Consider the following 22,801-nt stretch of genomic DNA (forward strand, 5'->3'; position numbering starts at 1 on the left):
GTGCCTGCATACATGGTTGTTGACACATTCATGCACTGTGGACAATGCTACAGACAGGAAGGTAGTATGATCCAATCATTATGACTGTGCCCCCCATAGGTCATGTAAGTGCCACTTCAAACTAGCATCCCATTAGTTATTGTACATTACCACAGTTCTGTAGTCTATCATCTGCAGTTACCAAACAGATGCTGATAGTTGCTTGAATTGCCAGGAATTGCTTGTTTGCTTTTGGTACATCTCACTGGCACACTATGAATATTAAGCAGTATACATACTAACATACCATTCGGGTCTCCTTTGTAACCTGTGTCTGACATTCATTATCAAAGTGGTTGGCATAGTAGCATACATGTCAGCTGCTTGTCCATGTGTAGGTAGCTGTAAGAGTGATTGTCAGACACAGTCAGGATAGTGATATTTTCTTTTTTTTCTCTCTCTGTCTTTGTCATTATTCTTTTATTTTTTATGTTTGCATTCTTTTTTGTTTTTATCCATTTATGTTACTATTTATTGCAGTATCACAGATGTGCCTGTGGGATGGTAGCTCTCCCACTCTGTCACCAAATCCCTCCATCTCCCACTGGCTCACTGTCTGCATCCAGGCCTGCCACTTTGTTGGATGACAGTGGTCCTTCAGTGGGAGTGGGTGCCCTAGGTGCATCCCCAGTTGCCACTAGTGGTTGATCACGTGAGTGGAGTGTTGTAATTCTTTGTGGTTGTGATATGGGGAGAGGTACCAGTTCATAATCCAGTGGTAGTTGGAGGAGGTGATGGGGAATTTATAGACCACTGGCTTGATGTACACACAGACCACCTGGAAAGGGTGTCTGCATAGCTAGCAAAGACCATCACCGCCTGTCAGTGCCTTGTGCAACACTAGAGGCAAGGTCCACTGGAGAGGGTGGTCACAGTGATGATTAACCTCTTCCAAGCTCTAGCCAGGCAGTGAGGTTGGGTACTGGGTTCCCTCCCTATACCCCATCTAGGAGTTCTCCTTCCTCATGTATCACTAACCCCCCCTGTTTGATATCCAGTCAGCCCCATCAGCACTTGCCCACTCTGAGTCATGATGTCAGCACCTTCCCAGTTAGCCTCTATGTTTTATATTTGTTTGTGTGCTCCTGCTTCCATACCACTACCTTCTTTCCAACCCTTACTTTTCCCTTAATTCTTTACCCATCTAGCCTTCTTGAGAAAAAAATGGACACCTGTCTCACCCCCCAAAAAATATCCTTTCTCCCCTTCCCACTAACACACAAACTTCCCTGGGTCCTAGTATATGTTCCTCTGCTTGCTCTTCTCCCTTTCTCACTTTCCTGCACTCCCATTTCCTCCCCATTTTAATGAATAAAGCACCATAGGAACTTTACTGGGAGACATTTATTGTGGTTCATAGTCATTCTTGTAGCATCACTTAGTTGCAATTGGCCAATCACATATTCAAGTGCATGCAACATGCTCACTTCTGCTTTTTAAACAGCCATCATCCTGCTGGCACTGTTATTTTTAGGAGTGGATGTCTTAATTAGTTTTTGCTTGAGTCATAAAATTACTTCTTGTTAATTGATAATTAACTATGAGCCGCAGCACATCTTGCCTTCTCTGAGATAGCCCTTGCATTATCACATAGGGCAGGTTTCTGAATTCTAAGACATATGTTATATTCCCACTAACAGCACATATACAAATATGGCAAATTATTTATGTAAGACAACAAGTGGGCCACATGCATTGTGGATGCCAACTTCCCACATGGTACCTTTATAGTGGAATCTACTTCATTATCAAGAAATAAATGTATAAGCCTAAACACATACATTTATACAGTTATGTCAGAATCCTACTACATAGAGGGGTCTATATTATATGACTGAAGACGCATTCTTTCGAATCCGTCTTGGTCAAACATAAAAGGCTGAAAATGCAAAATATCATAGCTGCTGTTAAGCAAATTCTTTCCTTGGGAAATAATTTGCTTGGCCGCTTCGGTACTTTGCCGTTTTCTACACTGTAATGTGGTCTTGGAGTTGGTATATTTAGGTGTGGGGTGTGGGGGTGATCCCCCCACTTAATATAATGTTTAAAATTGTTTTTTATTTTTTTTTTTGTTGGAACAGCGATTTTTTTCCCTTGGAAAAAAATCGCTGTTCTAACACTTCGACATTGTAAGCTTTTGCTTACATAGGGTCAATTAATCACCATTTGTTTTTTTAAGCATTCGGTGATCTAATATAAACCCTACCTAGAGTATTTATAAACACTACACATGTGTAATTAAGGAGAACGAGAATTTGTACATAGGTATAAACATCAAAATTATCATTTTCATGTGATTCCTATAACTCCATCCTTAGATCTTCTCACTCCAAGGCTACTCTAATCCAAGCAGCAAACACTGCTATAGTATATAAACAATGATTAGTCTTTCTTCTTTACCCATGAAGCTTTGGGAAGATTCAGCAGTACACTGAGCCTTTACATATCTCAACAGTAAGTACTGAGTGAATAGCTGCAAAAGAAATAAAAACCCGAGCAAAATTAACCTAAGCAATTTAGCAGCACATAAATAGAGCTTGAGCAATTCATTGTAAAATTTTGTAGTGTGGTCTCTTGCATGCAGTTACATGACGGTTCATAGTACTTAATTTCTAACTGAATATACCATAGCAATAAAGGCTACCTGCTAACCATTTTGTGGCATCTCTCCTTCTTTGTCCCCTTATACAAAGTAAGAAGTCACTTCTGTAGGTATGATTATAACTGCTGGTACTCCACAATGTATGGATTCTGACCTGGCCCCATGGTGCAGTGGGATGAACCATTGACTGTAATCCATATGATAGATTTGATTATCAGCACCTACACTGAAGAAGCCAGGCAAGGAGGGATCACCTCTCTTAGACAGGGCTGGAGAAGGATGCGTTCACTTGAGGGTACATGTAACAGTGAAAGTTCCTGTTGGAGACCAGGGAAACCACTGCTCATGCTTGGGGGGGGGGGGGTAAAGCTGTGTGGAGAAATGCTCCTTGCAGAAGTGAGGGAATATTCTCTGCAGTCAGCCTAGTGCATGCTTCTTCAGAGCTGGGTCTAACACTAGATGATCTAGGTAGCTCTGTAGGGCCTGTTGGCTGGGAGGGCCTGGCTTCTCTTTAAAAAAATAAAAATAATCTGTCAGCTTTAAACAAGCCCGTCATCATAGCTATTTAAAAAAAACTTCATCATGATGTTACTACAAGCCCCAGAAATCTGTGTCAGGATGATGACAATGTAGGCACATCTTGAAATATGCTCTTGGAATTGGTAACACCATATATGGGAGGCCTGAGAATGCAGAAAGGGCAGCAGCATTTATGCCATTCCAGGAGATTCAAAGCAATGGAATAGACTGGTCACAGTTTGTGTGTGTGTGTGTGTGTGTGTGTGTGTGTGTGTGTGTGTGTGTGTGTGTGTGTGTGTGTGTGTGTGTGTGTGTGTGTGTAAAATGCCCCATTTAAGTGACTTTGCTCAGAGTCAAACCCTGAAACTTAACTAGTGGAAGGCAAGAGCCTTTATCCTCCATTACTGAGGATTTTACAGTCTGTCCGTGTCATGTATTAGTTTTGCAGTTTATAGCCTGTGCCAATGGTGCAGCAGGTAGCACACTTGCTTTTAGTGCAGAAGGCTGTGGGTTCTATTCCCACACCAGGTAAATGAACTGCTGACACTGCATTTCAGCATAAGGGGGGATTCTGCACTGTTCATTGTGACTTCCTTTAGTTGAAATGCTAAGCTGAGGTCCCATCCACTTGTGTTGGTAGCAGCGAAGGATGTAAAAGGTCCAACACTTGTTGAAAAGAGTAGGGGGAAGTTTTCTGATGCCCTGGTCAAATGTCCAGTAGTAGTATAAATGCCACCTTAGGTCTTCCTTGAAAAGAGACCACTAGCCTAGTGTGACTTTTGCAGAACATTTCTGTTTTTGCCTCATATTTATGCCAGCTCTTAAGTTAGTCACTTAACCTGACAATACTTTGGGGGAACTGAAAATTTGGGCTAGGCTTCTCAATGGTCCTCTGGACTGCAAGCCTAGTAACTACCTATTAACCAGAGTACTTATGGCATAAAGGAAGGAACTGATTTGGATGAAATCCTTGGCTTTCTTGTTTTGTTGAATGTTGACAGTCTGTTTATTATTTGGCTGTGAATAAAGTGGACAGCATGAAGTCTGAGATTAACATTAATATTTCAACTATGAATACATTTTTAATTTAGCTTGTTTTTTGCAGGCAGATATGTATGAAATGCAGTGTGTGTTTGGGCTACAAAAGCTTACCTAACACTTAAGGTTATGAGCTGCTTCCTGAAGTATATGGTTTGAATCCCTTGGCCATCATATGTCCTCTATGTGACTCTGCAAAGTTACTTAACCAGGCAATACTCCTGGTCTGCGCCTGAAAAGGATACTTGTGTCCAGTGGGATGTCCCAAGCTGTTAGCAAATACATTACACATTTGCCTTATGAATTCATAGCATTCTACTTGAGTATGAATCCCAGTATATCTCTTGTAGTTTAATGTGTCACCAGATGCATTTTTCACTAAATATTATTTTCAATGGAAATTATTTTTTCTATGTGAGAGCGCTTTATTTCTAGAAAATAGCCATCAGTGTTTTTTTTCAGTAAAATTTGAAATAAAAGTTTTAAATGAACTCCAAATCTCTGTGGTAAGTACAAAAGTAAAGAAAGAATAGTATGCACAGCAACAGGTTTGAACAGTGTTTATAGTAACGGGCTAGAGATAGACAAGTAATGGGATATTTAGTATGGCTGGCAGTGCCTTGATTTATTACTCTGTATAGGGGCCTGTTTGTGTACACTCTAGCTCTGTTATTCCTGGAGGTGTATGCTGTGGTAATAAAGCATTGTGAGCCATTCAAGTAGGTCAGACCTTTACTGAGTGCTGTCACTTTGGATAGCTATTCTGGATGGCAGACAGTACATAGTGTGACAATGTGAGGTATTGCCGTCTGTGCCAGGGACAATAGGGCAGTGCATGTGTAACATATGCCAGCATAGCTAGCTGGAGTTTTGTAAATAATTTTGTGTCATTTGACTACCACACTGACTCTTACAGATGCTCATGTTAAAAATGTATCAACAGTGTTATTATAACTGATTAAATGTTTATGTTTAAACAAAGAATTCTGGAAGGGAAGAGTAGACATTTTTGAAATTGTTATATAGCTTTCAGATACTGCAAAAGATCTTAGCAAAGCTCTAAGGGTGTATTGTACCAGAGTCAGGTGATCAAACATATCATTCTATAACCAGCACTAAGGATGGAATTTACACAGCAGTTTGTTTTGTTTTCTTTGCAACCTGATGTAAAGATCTATGTCACTTATCACACACAGTTAGTTGTGTTATCACAGTCCAGTTCAGTTTAATTAGAAGCTCATCACCTTGCCTTGTAGAAGTAAGCATCTCGGTATCTAATATTGCCTTGCTGTATTAATTAAGTTAGCTAGGGAACAGTTATCTTTTAGACAGTCAGGAAATACAGTGAGATTACTTAACTGTTGTTTTTCTGCATCTGTTTGAATCTGTCCAATTGTGTTATTTTTATGTCTCATGTGATTAAATCTCTGGTGTTTATTGCACTTAGATGTTTAGTATTCTCTTGTTTTCTATGTTATTATGTATTATTAAATATCTTTATACCTTTCATTGTAGCTGGTCTGTTAGAGAATACTTTTAATATCTTGAGAGTGCTTAAGGTTATTTTAGTGATGCCTTGGCCACTTCGAAAAGCCTTGCTGCTTTGGTGGCACTCCACCATTTATATTAGTATTAATTTTACTCAGTATAACTAGATGCCCTTGTAAGAGCCAGAGAGTGGTTGACTGGTGGCAGCATGGTTATCTTATAGCCTGGGCAGAAGGGGTACAGCTAGTAAATCTGTACTAGCCATTCTCAGGAGAGAGAGAGAGAGAGAGAGAGAGAGAGAGTGTGTGTGTGTGTGTGTGTGTGTGTGTGTGTGTGTGTGTGTGTGTGTGTGTGTGTGTGTGTGTGTGTGTGTGTGAAAATCAAATACCCAGGTGTGGGTGTGTCAGTTACTTGGACACTGGTGCACAGTACTACAAAGTGAGTCTTGTTTGTGATCTGGAGAAACAGAGTCCAGTCCCAGATCTACAGTATGTTCCTTGATGCTCTTGGGGGAAACTGTGTTTGATGCAGAGAGCTGCATCTGAAAACTACTGTGTAAATCCATTCCTGTTTTTAGTAACTTGTCTCTCAACAGAGTGAGCGGTGAGGACTGAGGCTCCATGATTACTGGCCCTGAGTAGAAAGGCCATTACAAATAGGAAAGTCAAAAATAAGCTGTAGGTGCAATGCAAGCATGTAAGTGCACCCCCCCCACACACACAAAAAAAAAGTATGCTGTATGCAGTAATATTTCTGATTTTAGTATATCTGTGGGCTGTGGAACAAAAGTCACTGCAACATTTATACTGTCGGTAATTGTTTTTCTTTATTCATTGTATTAAAGAACAAATTAATTAATTAATAGGCCTGGATTTTGCAATATAGTCCAAACATGTTGCATTTTAGTAATATATTTTGCAGTATCTTCTTTACAGCTTCCAGCAACTATAGTGGGACTGACATTTGTCAGGTCATACAGACAGCATTATTTGGAGTGATAATGAGGACAGCCAATTATGCAGTTATTGTTGCATATTGCTGTGATATTTATAATACTGGATTGTAAAAGATTTCAGGAGTTAGTTAAAAACTGTTATTCTGGCAGTTAGCATGGAGGATTAATACTCCAGCTTGTTAATGAGCTGCTTAATGTTGCAAGGGTACAAGGTTTAAATCCTTTCACCTTCATTTACCTACTGTGTGAAACTGAATAAATCACTTAATCAGACAGTGCTTTGAAGCAACTGGGAATTTGGGCTAGGCTTCTTAACAGTTTCCAGGACTACATATCTAGTAACTATGAACTTGTTGTCATTTGCTAGCCATTCCTTATTGCATAGCTGGCCCTAGTTTGGGAAATGTCATGGCAATATCACCAGTACACCATTTTTTAAAAATATAACATAGGCAATTTATCATTCAATGGCAGCAGGAACTGCATTTGTAGATGCAGCACTGAAATGCAAAGTTATTTGCCAGAAGCAACCTTTGTATTAGTAATAGTTCTCTTTAACATTGGAATTTTTCAGATTACTTTTACTTCTGCAGAGATTGTGAATTTTGACTGATATTGGTGCATTATGAAAGCAATTTGAGTGGTCATTTATGGTTAAAATGTTCTGAAATGTTTAGTTTTGTCATTATTGGTTCATACATTTTGTTTCTCTGCTTGCTGGGAAAAAGTTCAAAAATACAAATGTAAAACACACTTCAATAAATGTTGCTGTATTAAACAAGGAATATAATTTAATACAAACAGGAAGGTGAATCAAAGAACACATGCATTTATGCATGGTACTAAAAATTTGTGCAGGAGACCCATGGTTTGAAAACAGCCTGAGGCCCAAGGTGCACTTAATTCACAACTGACCAGATGCATTTTCAATGAATGTGAGGTTCAAGGGCAGAGAAGATTACTGTTGCTCATGCTAAGTCTGTTTCCAAGGTAAGACTCTTTTGTTTTGTAAATAGTCATCAGTGTCTGTGTTATAAAATTTAAAATGAAAGTTTTAAATTAAATGCAAATATCTGAAATCATTGTAAAATTGAAGAAGAAAATAGTATGGACACTGACAAGTTCGAAAAGTGTTTATGGTAATGGGGGAGTGACAACCAAGTAATGGGACACTGGAATGGCTGCATGGGGGGTGTCTAGTCCATTATCCTGCCTTGGTCCCTAGATGTGTGTGTGTAGACCAGGGTGCAAATAAATCTCACGCCACCCATAAAGGCTGGCTCCCAGTCAACCCTCACTCAGATGATGAGAAATGAATAGACTGAATGATTGGTTTGTGACCAGTTAGCAACAGACAATGGGGGCAAATATAGACAAAAAAATGGTACAGACTATTTTTGTACACAGGAGATTAATTCCTATCAAATTACCACGAAAGTGGGATGCAATTGTTTTAGGAACTTGAAAAATTGTAACTCATACATGCATTGTTGGTCAAGACTTTCTTAGTTCAGAGAAAAGGTGGTCCTTTTATCAGATGCTTGCTTGTAGCTTCACATCAAAGTAACTCTTTCTACACAAGTCTGTACTGACCACAGATGTATATAGCATTTTCATGAGTCCTGGAAAAGAGACTGCGCATATCCATGTTTATGTGGGAAGCACCACTCATATCACTATTTCTCTTGTTTAAAGAAGAAACATTACACAATATAATGGATTATGAGTGGTTCACCGATGCTAACCAGGTTATTATACAGTCAAAACATGGTGCCAAGAAATTCACTTTGAGATTGAAGCTGGAGAGGTGAATTTTGGCATCCCATATTGAGAACACATAATATTAAGTTAGCATCGGCTAACCACTCATAATTCTTTGTTGTACATGGAACTTTATTGTCTCCGTGTATTACAAGTTACAGTTAAAAATTAAAAAAAACCCCACTAAATGCTGGATTTATGAATGCGTACACAAAGTGTACAGTAAGTGTACATGCTCTACATTCAAGAACATCCCTACCACATTTTTTGTGCTGTCTATTCACGTAGTCTTCACTTTGTGTTAACATTTATGACCCCCACCTTGATATTTAAAGCTGCAAGAAAATCAGCGGAAAATTAAAATTAGGAGGAAGAAGGAGAGAGTTAGGATTGCATTGTTCATTCACTCAGAAGAGTGTACACATAGTGAACATTTAGCATAGGTGTTAATGAAGCCAGCTCTATGTGTTTACTGGCTTTCAAAGCCTTCTGTACCTCTCAGCTGTCCAGATTTTTGCCTCATATGTTTGGTCTGTTTCTCAAAAAGTCTGTGTTTTTTGGACAAATTACTGAGGATTTACAGCATTAAATAATGGCATACATTAAGGTTTCAGGATTTGTATCTTTCAGAAAATGGGGCAAATACACATTCTGTTATTTTAGTAACTTTCTAAGTTTAAAAGAGGAAGTCAGGGACATGTTAGCAGAATGGACAGTTGGCAGAAACATATATTTTATTCTGTAGCTGTCATTTGCCGGTCAGTGCTGTCAAATTTGAATGATTAGCCCAACACCTGACTGTAACAGCTTTAGCAGGGATGCTTAACATTCAAGGTCAGGTTGTGTGCTACTCAAGAACTTAACTGATTTGTCTTTTTCTGAAAATCAGAGTGTAAACAGTGCGTTCCATGCACTATGTTATTTTTCTAAATTGCATACATTTCTAGCACTGCTCTGAACTGTTTTAAAATTGTATATTTTGAAAAGTGGCATTACAGCTATTGTTTTAATGAGGTAACATTTGCCTGTGTTTTTTAAGAAATAATGGAGCACCTTCCCTTTTCAGGTAACGTCTGACATATATAGGTGACGTCTTTCTTCTTCAGAATAGTTGTTCTCAGAATATTAATACTTCATTGAGATCCCCTTCCCTTTTCAGGTAACCCCTAACATTTGAGATTATACTTTCCTTCTTAGATAAATCCTGCATTCATTCTTTTGTGCTTGGAACTGATGCCTTTTGGAAAGTACATTTGTTAAGCAATGAAGATGGCATCCTGTAATGGGTTCAAAACAAAGAATACTGGAATATGTGGCTTTGTCTGAACTATGTCCGTTGAATTCGCTGTCCTCAGAACAAATGCATCAGATGTCTGCAACACTGCCACTGTTAGAATACAATTTATGAAAAATTTTCATTTAATTTGTGCGATCCTTGACGGTGTGCATTACTTTGAAGGGTACAGGAGTAAAATAGCAGGGAGTTTCCATTGCTAAATGGCCTCTGTCATCCGGAGATGCAGTTAGGTTTTACTGCTTTCTACAAAGACGTGCTGCATAAGGGGAGTAGGAGCAATTCTTGGAATGAATAAGCTTGTCCTTTTTTCCTCAGTGTTGTGATCAAAGAGTTAATATAATTAGTACAGGGGTTCACCCCCCCCCCCCACCCCGGATGGAAGGATGCAAGAGTGCAACCCTTGGAAAAAATACTTTCTGTTTTTCTGATGTTAGAGGATATCCACATATCTTTGGCTAGCAGTGTTATATTAATTTCATTGTCAGTAGGTTAATGTCATGGATTTGTTGAGTCATCATGCATAAAAAATACAATATCACTCATTTTGTACAGAATGTATCAGGAAAATGCAACCTCAGCCAGTTTTCTGATGTAGCCAGTACTGCACGTATCATGAAATGTGGCAGCCATGTATGAAGACAATTTTAAAGAATAACTTGTTTGTCTTTAGTGTTGTGTAAAATGTAACTAGCTATGCAAAAACTTTGAAAATGAGTCTCATAGTTTATACATGCTGTCCACAGCTTGAAGAATAAGCGGTGCTACTTTTAATTTCTTGAGAACCAAGCAGATTTTACACCTACCTCCTTTTGCTCCCTCTGCAAACATAGCTCCTCTGTTTCCTCCATGAGTCTGTCTGGAAACACAATTTCAACACAAAATATCAGTTAGTGATTTGTTCTTCATCAACAAAAATCATCTGCTGTCCACACTGTGCAGGCCAATAAGCGAGAATAACTTATTTTACAAAGGCTATGATAACTTTCATACATCATACTGATATTACATATGCTTTATATATGTGTATGGCTGTGTGTTTGTGCGTGTGTGTGTCTATTACTTTTGTGTCTGTCTGTCTTTACTTGGAGTCTTCATATTATGGTGATATATGTCTACATATCAGCTATACCTGCATCACCATTGAAATATCACCACTCTACCTAACTTCCCTGGTGGCATTGAGGGATAAAGCCCTAACTATGTCTCAGGCAAACAGAGTCTGATTATTGGCTTGGGCACTTGATAATGCAGGCAGGGAGGGTCGGCATGCCTGTCTTGTTACAGAGGGATTATGCACCTCAGCCTCCTTGGAAAAGTCTATGCCAATGTGATGGAAAAGAGGCTTTGTCAAATAGATGGGCCTTGGACTCATAAAGAATAATGTATCTTCCAATCTGAATGTAGAACAGTGGATCAACTCCTTATCCATGCTTACATATTGCAGATATCATGGGATTTTGCCACAGCTGTCTACCTGTGTTTCTGGACCTGGAGAAGTGAAGTGGCCATATAATTTGGAATGCTTTGTGGGAGTTGCAACAACAGCAAAGAACCCTAGAGTCAATGCTGTGTGCAATATGGTCGCTGTGTGCAATATGGTCACTGTATGAGAGGAACACAAGTTGCATCCTCATTTAAGGTTAAGTTTCAGGGTGCATGCGAGATATCATCTAGATTGTAGCTTGTTTCCTCTCTTTGTGCCAGCACTGTCTGAATGTTCAAGATATGCAGCACATTTCCTACCACTCGCAAATGCAGATGCAGTGATGTGCACTGTTTGCATTGCACTATAAGGCTGTCAACAATATTTTCATTTTAACAGGTGTTAAATCTAACTGGGATGTAGTGTAGCTACAATGTTGCAAGTAATGAGAAAACAAATGGTTACCATATATTATTCTGACTTAAACTCTTGAAGTAGTACTGTAGCCCATAAAATGCTGCTCTGCACAGCCTCATGGATATACCTTCCTATGCACTGTATGTATGCAACGTACCTTCATAGGTTCATAGTTTAGTACTAAGCTAACTGCCCTTGTGAGCCATTTTAAGCCTAGTCAATTATCCCTTGTGAGACTCAAACCCTGCATCTTATGTTTGTAAGGCAAACACCTTAACCATTAGGCCGCCACCCTCCCAACCCTAATGAACTATTTCAAGCCAATAAAGCTATGGATATGCATATTTCAGCATTGTTATGACTTCATCAGCATAGTATAAGCAGACCTTAAGAGTGTTGTTCATGCAACTGTGTTATTTTACCTTTTGGTGACTACTGTGGTACTTACCAGCTTGCAGCAAAGACTGTCTTACACAACACCTGGCAGAAACATGACCAACAGCTGCATAGTAAAATACAAAGTAAAAAAGTGACATTTACATTTCATGTCCATTGTATAGTACAACCTGCATATTAATGAGTTTTAACAACTGAAATGTCCCTGTATCTTGCTAAAATATTTTTGTGCATTTCCATGAAAATTAATTTTATGGGTTATCAGTGTATAATGCATACCACTCAGTGGTACATAATGATGTCAACTGCACTTCAGTACAATGTCTTGATCATTGAGTATATCGCTGCATTTTACACTGTGTTGGACAATATGTAATGGCCTGTGCACTAGATCAGGTGTAGTGTGTCACATGTTGTAGTTTTATATGATTTTATAGATGCTGGTAGTTCACTGGAGATTCTTGTCCTTCCTCAGTTACTGTGGTTTACTCTACTAGTTTTGGATTGTAATGTGTTAAACCATACCTACTTCCTAGGTGTCACGCTAGAACACACTGCCAATTTCAGGCGTTGGCCCTCCATCATAGCTAGAGCTTGTGATTTAATATTATGAACAAGCATTTGGGAATAGATCTGTGCAGCATATGAAGTACAGCAATGTGTGAGACAATATTGATTAGGGCCTCATTATGCTTACAGATATCCTGTGCAGCTGGGAGCAATGTTGTTAGATCTGGAAAGATCTACACTGATGATTTTCTCAGTGTCTTGCTGATCTGAGGACAGATACATCTTGCAGATCCCCAGATCTGACCAGTAAGCATAAATTAGAAATATTTTTACATTTGTTGTATTGTAAATAACTGTATTTAACTTAAGAGTATTATGTACTGTGATACGTTATTCTTTAACTTTAGTTCTTTAAAACTAGTCAGAACTGGGGATTCTGTTACCATAGTATTTGAATCTTTAAGATAAGGAGAGCAGGTCAGAGACAGATGATCATCACTGTAGTAACACTTTATTCACTGTATACTATGGTGGAAACATTTATGGTATTGGTCGCCTATGGTACTGGACTTTACAAATGCATTCCTCAGAGACACAGCATTTTCTATCAGATGGATTCCACTGCGGTGTAGCTAATACTGCACACAGTATTTATAAAAGAACACATATGTGTTCTAGCTCCATCATAGTTAGAGTATTTCTGGTTATTTATGAAGTGTAGAGCAAATAATGGCATTGTGTTTCAGATGCTGACAATTTTTATTCCATACATATCATGCTTGGGATGGGGGCCTCTTGTGTGATTATGGTTATGATTATGGTTATGAATTACTGTATGTTTTCTTACACGGGTATACATATGCTGAAGACTGTTGTCTCTTTGTGTCCTTCAAAATAACAGTCATCTAAGAGATGAAAGGAGTGCAGTTGCATAGGTCAAACTTTGTAGGCCCTGCAGGTTCCTTAGCTTCCAGGTAGAACAGTGATATTCTGATGCTAAATTGCCTTAAGGTACACAAAACATTTCCATTTTCACTGAGGTCATAGATGCAGATTTGTCTGGCTTGCAGAGAATATTGACTATGACTTCAAAGTTGTTGACTAAGTTAGCATTGCATACTTATGAGAGCTGCACAATTGTCTCAGGTATGTGTGGGTAGACAGTGACCCCAGTGCATCAAGAGTTTGACACTCTCTTCACGTAATCACAAGTTTTGCAATAACTAAACCATCAGTGAGTCCCTTTCTAGTAACACATCATTGCTGCTGATGCGTGTGTGTGTGTGTGTGTGTGTGTGTGTGTGTGTGTGTGTGTGTGTGAGACTGTGGCATAATTTGGCACACTGTTGTTTGCCTTGTTTATTTGTCTGATCATTATCTGTTTATGGGTGGATTCGGCTGGTCATGCTACTTTGGGAATGAATAATACCTTTAATACTGTACACATCTGGCCATAATTCTTTCCATAAGCTTATCTGTTTTGTGTCTACGATACCATGGTCACCCTTGTACCTATAGGTCTTCTATATGATATTGTCATATGAATACGGTATGGAGGTTACATTATAAATAACAGTATGCATTCATAAATGTGTTTTCCATGCTTTTGTGTGGTCTGTTTTTTTTTTTTATTTATGACACGTGTATAAATCACAGTGTGTTATAGCCACAAGATGTCTGTGAACTTTGATTATGACAATGTCTTACTGCTTTGCATGTTGTTTTAGGAAGCTCATATGCCAGTTGCTTCCTGGACTGCCCATATAGTTTTACATGACGTTACATTTGCTTAATGGCAGAAAGCAAAAATAAGTCTATCCAGTCTGACCTTTCAAGTTCTTTAATATTCTAACTCCCCTCCATTCCTGCTTTTCCTTTTGCCCCTTTTCCACCTGTTCTATGCCCTTCTGAATGCCTATGTGGATTCCATCTCCAGTGCCCATTCTAGTAGTCTGTTCCATAGGTCTACAACCCTCTCTGTGAAAAAAGTACTTTCAGAGATCTGGAGAGTAATTAACCCCCTGCAATTTCCCTTCTACCTCTGTCCTTACTGTTCAGCATGACCCTCTTCCCATTACCTTGACATGACCTTCTGCTCTAACATTATGACCCCACTGTCTCTTCTACTTTCACGTCAGAAGAGTACTAGCTCTTCTAGCTTCTGGTCATATTCATTCCCTTCTATCCCCTGGATGTTTCTTTCTTTTTTTTTTTTCTTCTGAATTTCTTCCTGTTGACCAACATGCTTTTCCTTATATGGCCAACAGAACTGCACACAGTGTTCAGGGGTAGTCTGATCAAAGCACCTCAGAGTTGAAGCATTACCTATCTGCTGTACACCTCAGCATTCTGCTGTCAGATTTTTGTCTTGTCCATTCTAGAGTTAATTTTCTTCTTTATAAAGTTAAACCTTCTCAAAGGTGTTTAAGGCTATGTGCATTATTAAATAGCTAAACTGAACTTATTGAAAGTTTTCTTACCACTAATTATATGTGGGTGATAGCCTTCTACTTTGAAAAATAAGAAAATGCAACTCTTTCTAACCATTTGATATAATTTTAAAGGCCAGTAATATGATTTTTAATTCTCAGAGGCTGTATTGTTTGTTGCATATATTGGTGTCTAGCAATATTCATTTCTGGTATTGCACAACTACAGTAATTTACATCCATGTGCCATATCTGCTAGTGTAAGTTTTATTTTCTCTCACCCATTTCTTCCCACTAACAATTTCAAAGCTTTTTATTATCCAAATGCATTATGGGTTCATGCCATGTTACCCATTAGAGTGACACATAATGACACATATCATTGCTGAGATTATGTCTTCCTTGCCCTACATCATTCGCCTTACCATGATATACAAGATGTTATGCCTTCGTTAGCTTTTGTTTTATGCAAGTTGTTCACCATTTTAATTGCGTACTAGTCTGTATTGCACAAATTCATGACACAGTGCAAGGGTTGTACTATGCCATGTCTGGTCGTTATGCATGTCAGTTCCAGTCTCCTAATGTACGCATTGAATTTGATTATGGCTTTGCCATTATTTTCTTTAGAGGAAAACACGTTCTTTGTTTTGGTTGGTTGTTCCTGTGCCTGCACATTAAAGTATCTCACCAGCATTTCTTGCCGTTTTGTCTTTCCCAACACATCTTAAAACCTAGATCCTCTGCAATTTTGGTAGGCCTCTAGAATATACTGACCATATTTTCTTTCGAGGTATGTCTCCTCCTGAAATGGTCAGAGTAATAATAGTAAAGCTTTTTTATGATGTAATTATTCCTTTGGTGACATCACATCCATTTTTTTCAGTGCCATTTGTCTTGTCAAAAACTATGACAAAATAAATAAGTAAATATCCTGATAACAGCTGCTTCCTGAAAGAGGTTAATTGTAGCCTAGCCTAGATGGGAAAGCAAAGGTTACATGAGTTACACTATCAAAATGAACACTATAAATGCAATGAGGTACAAGAAAAAAGAGCCACTGAACACAACAGCACATCAGAAAGCTTATTATGGTGCAATCAATAAAAACAACAGCTACTATAAAATGTATAAGCAATTAATAATTCATGCATTTGTCATCACATGAGCTACATATGCAGTATTCCTTGCTGAGATAGCCAAGTTACTGGCTGACAAAAAAATATATGCTTCTCGGTTGCCACATAGTATGAGGAATACCATACAGCTCTCGTTAATGCTTTGCTTCAGACAGAGGAAGTAAACAACCTCATTTCCCACTGAGGTTAAATCAGAACCACACAGTGAATCAGTTAGTTTCTACAGTTGGCAAACATTAGGAAATGTCATAGTGTTATAAGCTTGTAATGCCAGGAAAGATGATACCTTACACATTTATTTATTTATTTATTATTTATTTATTGCATTTTTCACACATATTGTCAGAGACAATTTCATCTATACTTTAAAGGTTGAAGGAATTAATTAAGAAAAAAATATCATCCTTAGTCCTTCTGACATGAGTAGGAGAAACAAAGTCTGAAGACAAAATGCCAGTACCAATAGCTGAATGTGAACATTTGGTCTTTTGCCACTGATATAACAAAGTACCAGCAAAAGAAGCAAATATAATACTCCAGGTTGAAAACTTTGTCTGTTTTAATTCCCTTATGTTATCTTTGTTCTTTGGAAGGTATTTTATTATTTTGAGGAAAACAAGTTTGCATTTGCACACTTTGCTGAGGATGCCACATTTTATGAATTACCAGTGATACTAAATGTCTGCCTTTGCATTACTTGGACCATTTTCATGATTTCAAACAGCCAGTCTGCTCAACTAATGAACACCTCCTAGTTGATGTAAAACCATATTTTACCAACCTTTTCCATGTAAAAAAATAATGATAAAAAATAAGGCAGATGTGATAAAGGAAGTATCTCTTCACCCCTTTTAAAAGGCTTTTATTGTACTTAAAACTAGTTACTAAAGAAAGGTATTAAAAGCATTTTTAGCAGCAAACTCTACTAGAAGGATTACATTAGCTATTCCTGGGACCAAAGACTGGATGGGCTACTTTAATGTAGGTACACTGCAATGGCTGCTTTCTATGCTTCAGGAATGCAACTTGTGCAAACAGAATGGCATATACCTAAGTAATGTTTTCTTTATATTTGAGAATCTTTTAGATGGGTTAAAGGGACTAGAGAGCATGTTATAAAAAATTACATTTGCCTAGAGCTCATAAGAGTGCAAATGCTGAGGAGTTAAAAATAATACAGACATAAAATCTAATCACTTTGGAATGCAAAGTTCTCAAAGGATGTTTCAGAGTTACCCTTGACACTCAATTTGAAGAGAGGGATTAGGAGGTAAAATCTGAATAAGGCAAGATCTCTTTGAAAATAAGTTTTCAGCTTAGCCATTTATCTTCTTCTTCTTCTCCTTCTTTCGGCTTTTGCCGGTTAGGGGTCGCCACAGCGGATCACCTGTCCGCTCATGATTGGCAGTGGAGTTTTACAGTGTCGAGTTGCCAGCCCGGCACCCAACCTTAGAAGACTTCTAAACTCATCTTTATCAATTTGCGTTTTATGATTATTGTAAGCTGGAGGAACAAAGAAAGCATTAAAGAATCAGTGGTTTCTAGGTTGTTTATATTATATTATACACCTACTGAGTAAAGAAGAGCAGTTAGCAAAGAAAAAAAATAAATGCCAGATTTAAACGGCACATTTGTAGTTTATTTGCAAATTCAGCCAATTCAAATGAAGTTAACAAGAAGAAGTTACATGAATAAAGTTTTGTTGAGCTGACAGATTTAATCTTTCCGAAATGTCTTGTACATATATACTTGCAAGGGAAGTAGACAGGCTTAAATAAAGCAAGAGAAGTGTTAATGAGCTTAGAGCAAATCTGGATCTATAATGATATTCCAGAGTTTGGTTAGCTTTTTTTAATCAATTCAGCACTGCACAGAGGTATTTCTGACAACACAAAATAATACGGCAGTAACTTCAATTTCAAAAATATTCCTTGATGAGATTGCCAAGCTAATGAACGTGACGTTCTGACTGACAAAAAATTATTCTCAATTGTCTCATAGCATGAAGTATATCAAACAGCTCTCAGAAATGCTTTACTGAGATGGAAGGGGAGTAAGCAGTTCTATACTTACTGCTGAAAAATAGCATTTGGTTTGATTTGGTAACATTCAGTTTAAATCTGGATATCTCAATTTTTTCTCCAGTACAGAAACTCTTATTTTAGTTTATCTTGTGAAGAAAATGTAGAGTTTCCAGTCCTTATGAAGTCAGAATCACCACCATGCTAACAAAAAGATTATCACAGTGGACCCACAGAGGATAAACATACAGAACCCGAATAAAACTATTTTTAAGACTTGTCATAAGAAGTGCAGACAGGGGGCCTAAGACTGACTCAGTATCATACCCCTTCTGAAATTCATGTTAAGAACCAATTTTTTAATCGATAGCATTCAGAAATTTCAGTAGCTGTACATATCTAAAGTGTCTGGAAACTATAAGCCTATAGTTATTTGATTCAACTAGCATTTCTCCTTTATGCAGAAGGATGACTGAAGGAACATCTCCTTCCTTTAAACTACTTTTGATAAGAAAGATAATAGATATTGATTAAGCTTAGGCTATGTGTCAGATAAATCTGGGAGGAAATCCATTCATCATTGCAGAGTCTGAGCTTTTAGTTTTAAAAGTTGTCAGAATAATTTCCTTGATCTTTTTTTTTCCCTGCCTCCCCATACCTGACCATCAGCTGCCACTAGCTCCTGTCCTCATTCAAAAGGTCTACTGGACCCAACCTTATGTACACTGGTCTCAAACCAACAAATAACAAATGGCCGTGGCTGGTCAGGAGATCAATGACACAATTGTAGCATCATGCTGTTGCCAGGGAGTGTACCGTAACACTCACCCCCCCACAGTAGCCTAGTGAGCTTCACAATGGCTGCCTTCACATGGTGCATGCTCTCTTCCTTGCTTGGGCATACTGCTTGGCATGCAGCTCACCAAGGTCTTAATGCTACTATTGTAGATAGGCAGAGCAGCTTCCCTCCATCCAGGATGGGTGAGCCATTGTCAGCCTCTCACTCCCACCCACTCTCATAGTGCTCATGCCACTAGTCAAATGTGGATCATCTAAGGTGCAACCAGGACTTTAAACATCTGTATCACAGGGCTGGGGTATCACTTTGGAGTTTTTGATGCATGTTATTTTATGCAGTGAAAAGCCGGTATTTATGATATTTGCAAAGGTAGGGCTGGGAATTCAGTCCATGATGCTTTCTTGGTTTGAGCATTTGTTATTTCATTTTCTAAGCAAATGATTTGACCAAGACAAAAGAGCTTAACAACCCTGTGTAAAAAGATACTAGAACAGGATACTCGGTCAGTCTTCACTTCTCCTAAAATAACGATGCCTGAATGAAAGTTCTCAGAAATCCAGATCATAATGTCATCAAAGATAGCTTTCAGTTATTCAGGAGGAAGTAGCAGCCTACAGACACTGCGTGAAGGTCGACTTGTTCCTGTATATTAGTCGGGATCATCTGGAGTACACATTTCCATTTAAAAGCTCCTCACAAAAATAGCTGCATTTCTTACAGGTTTCTATAAAATATTTTCTAAATACAAAGCACACTGGGACTCATAGCTCTCAACTTTCCATCTCCAAAATGAGGAACACTCGCTTTCATAATGTGGAAGAAATGGGCAAAATGTGGAACACATACTAATGGCTTACTAACAACTTCAACTAGGAAGGTCATTGGATGGTTGAAATATGCTTGTTTTACTTATAAAGAAGATCCTTTAATGAATTAATATGATTAATTTCTATTCACCATGGATTTCCCTTAAACAAATTCCTAACACTGAATGTGTGACAGACTCTTTCAATGTGGAACTTTGAAGAACTTTGAGGAACATGAACTTTTTAAGACCCCAAATGAGGTGCATTCCTTGTAATGAGGTACACATGAGAGGTATGCTGGGACTGTCACTTCACTTTTCTAGACATGATCTTCCCGCCATTTTACCAAGACAGTAAGGATATCAGGAACTTAAAGAAAAAAAAAAAGGCACTTATATGATCATAACCTTAAAAACACCTCCAAAAACAAGACCCATACAAGGATGCACTAGATAACACAATTTAATAAAAATAATATACAAAATTTACAGTCTGGTTAATTTTTTTCATCAGTTTATTTATTTATTGGCATTTGATTACTGTGAAAGTCTGACTGGGTAGCAAACTATTTTCAGCGGAGGTCTAGGTAGAAAAGCTCCAAAGTATTACAAAATATTTTAATAATAATAATTTTATGACATCCTCCTGAAATCATAATACAAAAAACAATTACAGTTTAAATAATTATACCAAATTAGACATAATAAGAAAACATTGGTTAAGAGTAGCTACAAGTTATATGACAATGATTTAACAGTTAGAGAAGTTTTAGCCAGCTTATAGAGAAATTAAAGGTAAGTTAGTATAATACAAACAGGAATTGCAAAAAGAAGCGAGACAAAAGCAGGCTTGCACTATATTTAAAGAGAAAGACAAGAGGGAAATTGAAAGAAGTAAGGAAGTGAGTGAAGAAGGGAGAATACGGAGATGTGAGGTATGAATAGGTATTTACCCACATTTAGGGACATAGTTTATCCTGGTGTTGAGCAAGAACAGAGACAGCTTTTGGCTAGAAAGTCTTTCAAAATGGTTTTGAATGATGGGAGGGAGGATACTGACCTGATGGATAAAGATAAGAAGTTTCAGACCTTAGCAATGTGGTACAAAGTACAGACAATGCTCAACAGATTTGATAGGTTTGTGGACACAGTATTTTTTTATCAATGGATCATATTGACTGACTAGAAACTTAGCTGTGTAGAATGTTATTTAGTGCTGGACAAGCAGATGGATTCTTGATAATTTTGTAGGTAGTAAGAAGCCGTGTATGTGTTTGTTGATGGGTGAGTTTTAACCAATTTTAAGTTTTTTAGTGTTATAAATTGGTGGGTTCTGAAAGGTGTACTTGCTGCAGATTTAGCAACTTTGTTATAGCATTGCTCAAGTTTTGATTTTTGTGATGCCTGAAGGTTAGTAAGGATGGGGGCACTATAAAGAAGTGTAAGGAGGGGATAAGTAGTGGCAAGTGTAGCTTTTGCTGTTTCGGTGATAAAGTTTTTGGCTTTATAAAGCATCCCTAGTTTTTGATGAGTTGTTTTATGCAATTTTGTATATGTAGGTCGAATTTCAGATTATTATCCATTATCATATCTAATGATTTGCTATGAGAAGTGACTTCAATGGTTGTATTATCAAGAGAGAAGAGTTTAAATTTTACTTTCTCATGGGAGAGGGATTTGGTGGAAAAAGTAGTAGTTTTTCTTTCTTTTTTTTTTTTTTAAGTTTGAGCAGGAGTTGTGAGTTACAAAGCCATGTTTTAGTCACTGTTAAAGCTTTCTGAGTAATTTTTTTTGGATGTGTGCTGCATTGTCAGATGTTCAAATGAGTGTTGAGTCATTTGTGTACTGTATTAGGGAGGCCTGTTGTGTGGATTTGTGGAGGGTGTTAGTGAGAATGTTAAATAGGATGGGGTCAGGGATAGAACCTTGTGATCACTGGTGGTGATTGGGATGTGTGGAAAGAGGGAGGATTGCGATTTTACTGACTGATACCAATTGGATATGTAGCTTTTGAACCATAGTAGGGTGGGCTGAGAGAAACCTAATGAGAACATTCAAAGCAGAAGTTTGCTGTGACAAAATGTGTTGAAGGCTTAGACAAGTCTAGAAATAAAGAGGAGACTAGTTTGCCATTACCCCTAGCTTTATTGACAGTATCTATATAGGTTAGAAGTGCAGTGTTAGTACTATGTGAAGAGCAGAAGCCATGTTGTGTGGGGGACAGGAGTTCTTCCTTCAAGACATAGTTTTGCAATTGTTTTTGAATACATTTTTCAAGTATTTTGAAGAGGGGGTACAAGATTGCTATAGGTCTAAGCTTAGTAATGTTTATTGAATTTTCTCCTTTGTGCAGAGTTATAATGTGTTAATTTTTATAGAGAGAGGGTGGGAATGTGGGATTCCTAGATTGATCAATTTATAAGGATTGGGACAGGGTAAGCAATGCTATTGGTTGCTATTTAAGGTATTCTCTTGGAAGATCAACAGTTGAAGTTCAGCATGGTTTGAGTTTAAGAATAGTTTTATATAGGATGTGGGCACATGTTTGAAGGTGAAAGTGGATGTGGTGATACGGGGCTGTTGGGCAGGGTTAGGATTAGATACTGGTGAATCCTTGGTTAGAGATGCTATACAATGTATAAAATAAGAGTTGACTTGTAAAGCGGTTTCAGTGATGAGTTATTGAGAGAGGGGTTAGGTTTGAATTTATGACCGGGATGCAAGATTTCTTTAATGACTGTTGAGAAGTTTTTAGAGGTTTGTTTACTATTATTCTTAAAGTTATTAAAGTACAGATTTTTTTGTCTTCATTAATTTGCCTTTTAGCATGCTGGTAAAGCACTCTGAAGTTTTCAAGATATTGTGGTGTTTTATATTTTTGTCATTCTTTCCACTTTTTTTCTCTATCCTGCATTAGCATTCTACTCTTTTTTGATAGCCAACTTGCATTATTTGTTTTTTATTTTCTTCCCTCTAAGAGTTGCAAGGCTATTTAGGATACTCAGAAAGGTTGTATTGAATTCATTCACATTAACATCTAAAGACGAGGATTTTTTGGAAGTTCCAGTTAATAGATAACAGGTTAGGAATGACCATTTCTGGGTTGGAAAGGTTGCATGTAGTTTTATAAACATGCTGTTTAAGTGGATGTGTGAGATGTCTA

General features: G+C 37.8%; 1 protein-coding gene across 3 annotated transcripts in view; it reads right to left on the reverse strand.

Moving 5' to 3' along the window:
* Positions 1-22,801, reverse strand: part of PLEKHD1 (pleckstrin homology and coiled-coil domain containing D1) — a 532,907-nt gene that overhangs the window by 181,270 nt on the left and 328,836 nt on the right. For all 3 annotated transcript variants that reach the window (XM_044074000.1, XM_044073999.1, XM_044074001.1), the window contains exon 6: positions 10,503-10,555. In XM_044074000.1, coding sequence (XP_043929935.1) covers positions 10,503-10,555 — 53 coding nt within the window. The remainder of the gene's footprint in view (positions 1-10,502; positions 10,556-22,801) is intronic.

The sequence above is a fragment of the Protopterus annectens genome, chromosome 6.part0 (assembly GCF_019279795.1).
Source record: "Protopterus annectens isolate FY-2018-M chromosome 6.part0, PAN1.0, whole genome shotgun sequence".
NCBI lineage: Eukaryota > Metazoa > Chordata > Ceratodontiformes > Protopteridae > Protopterus > Protopterus annectens.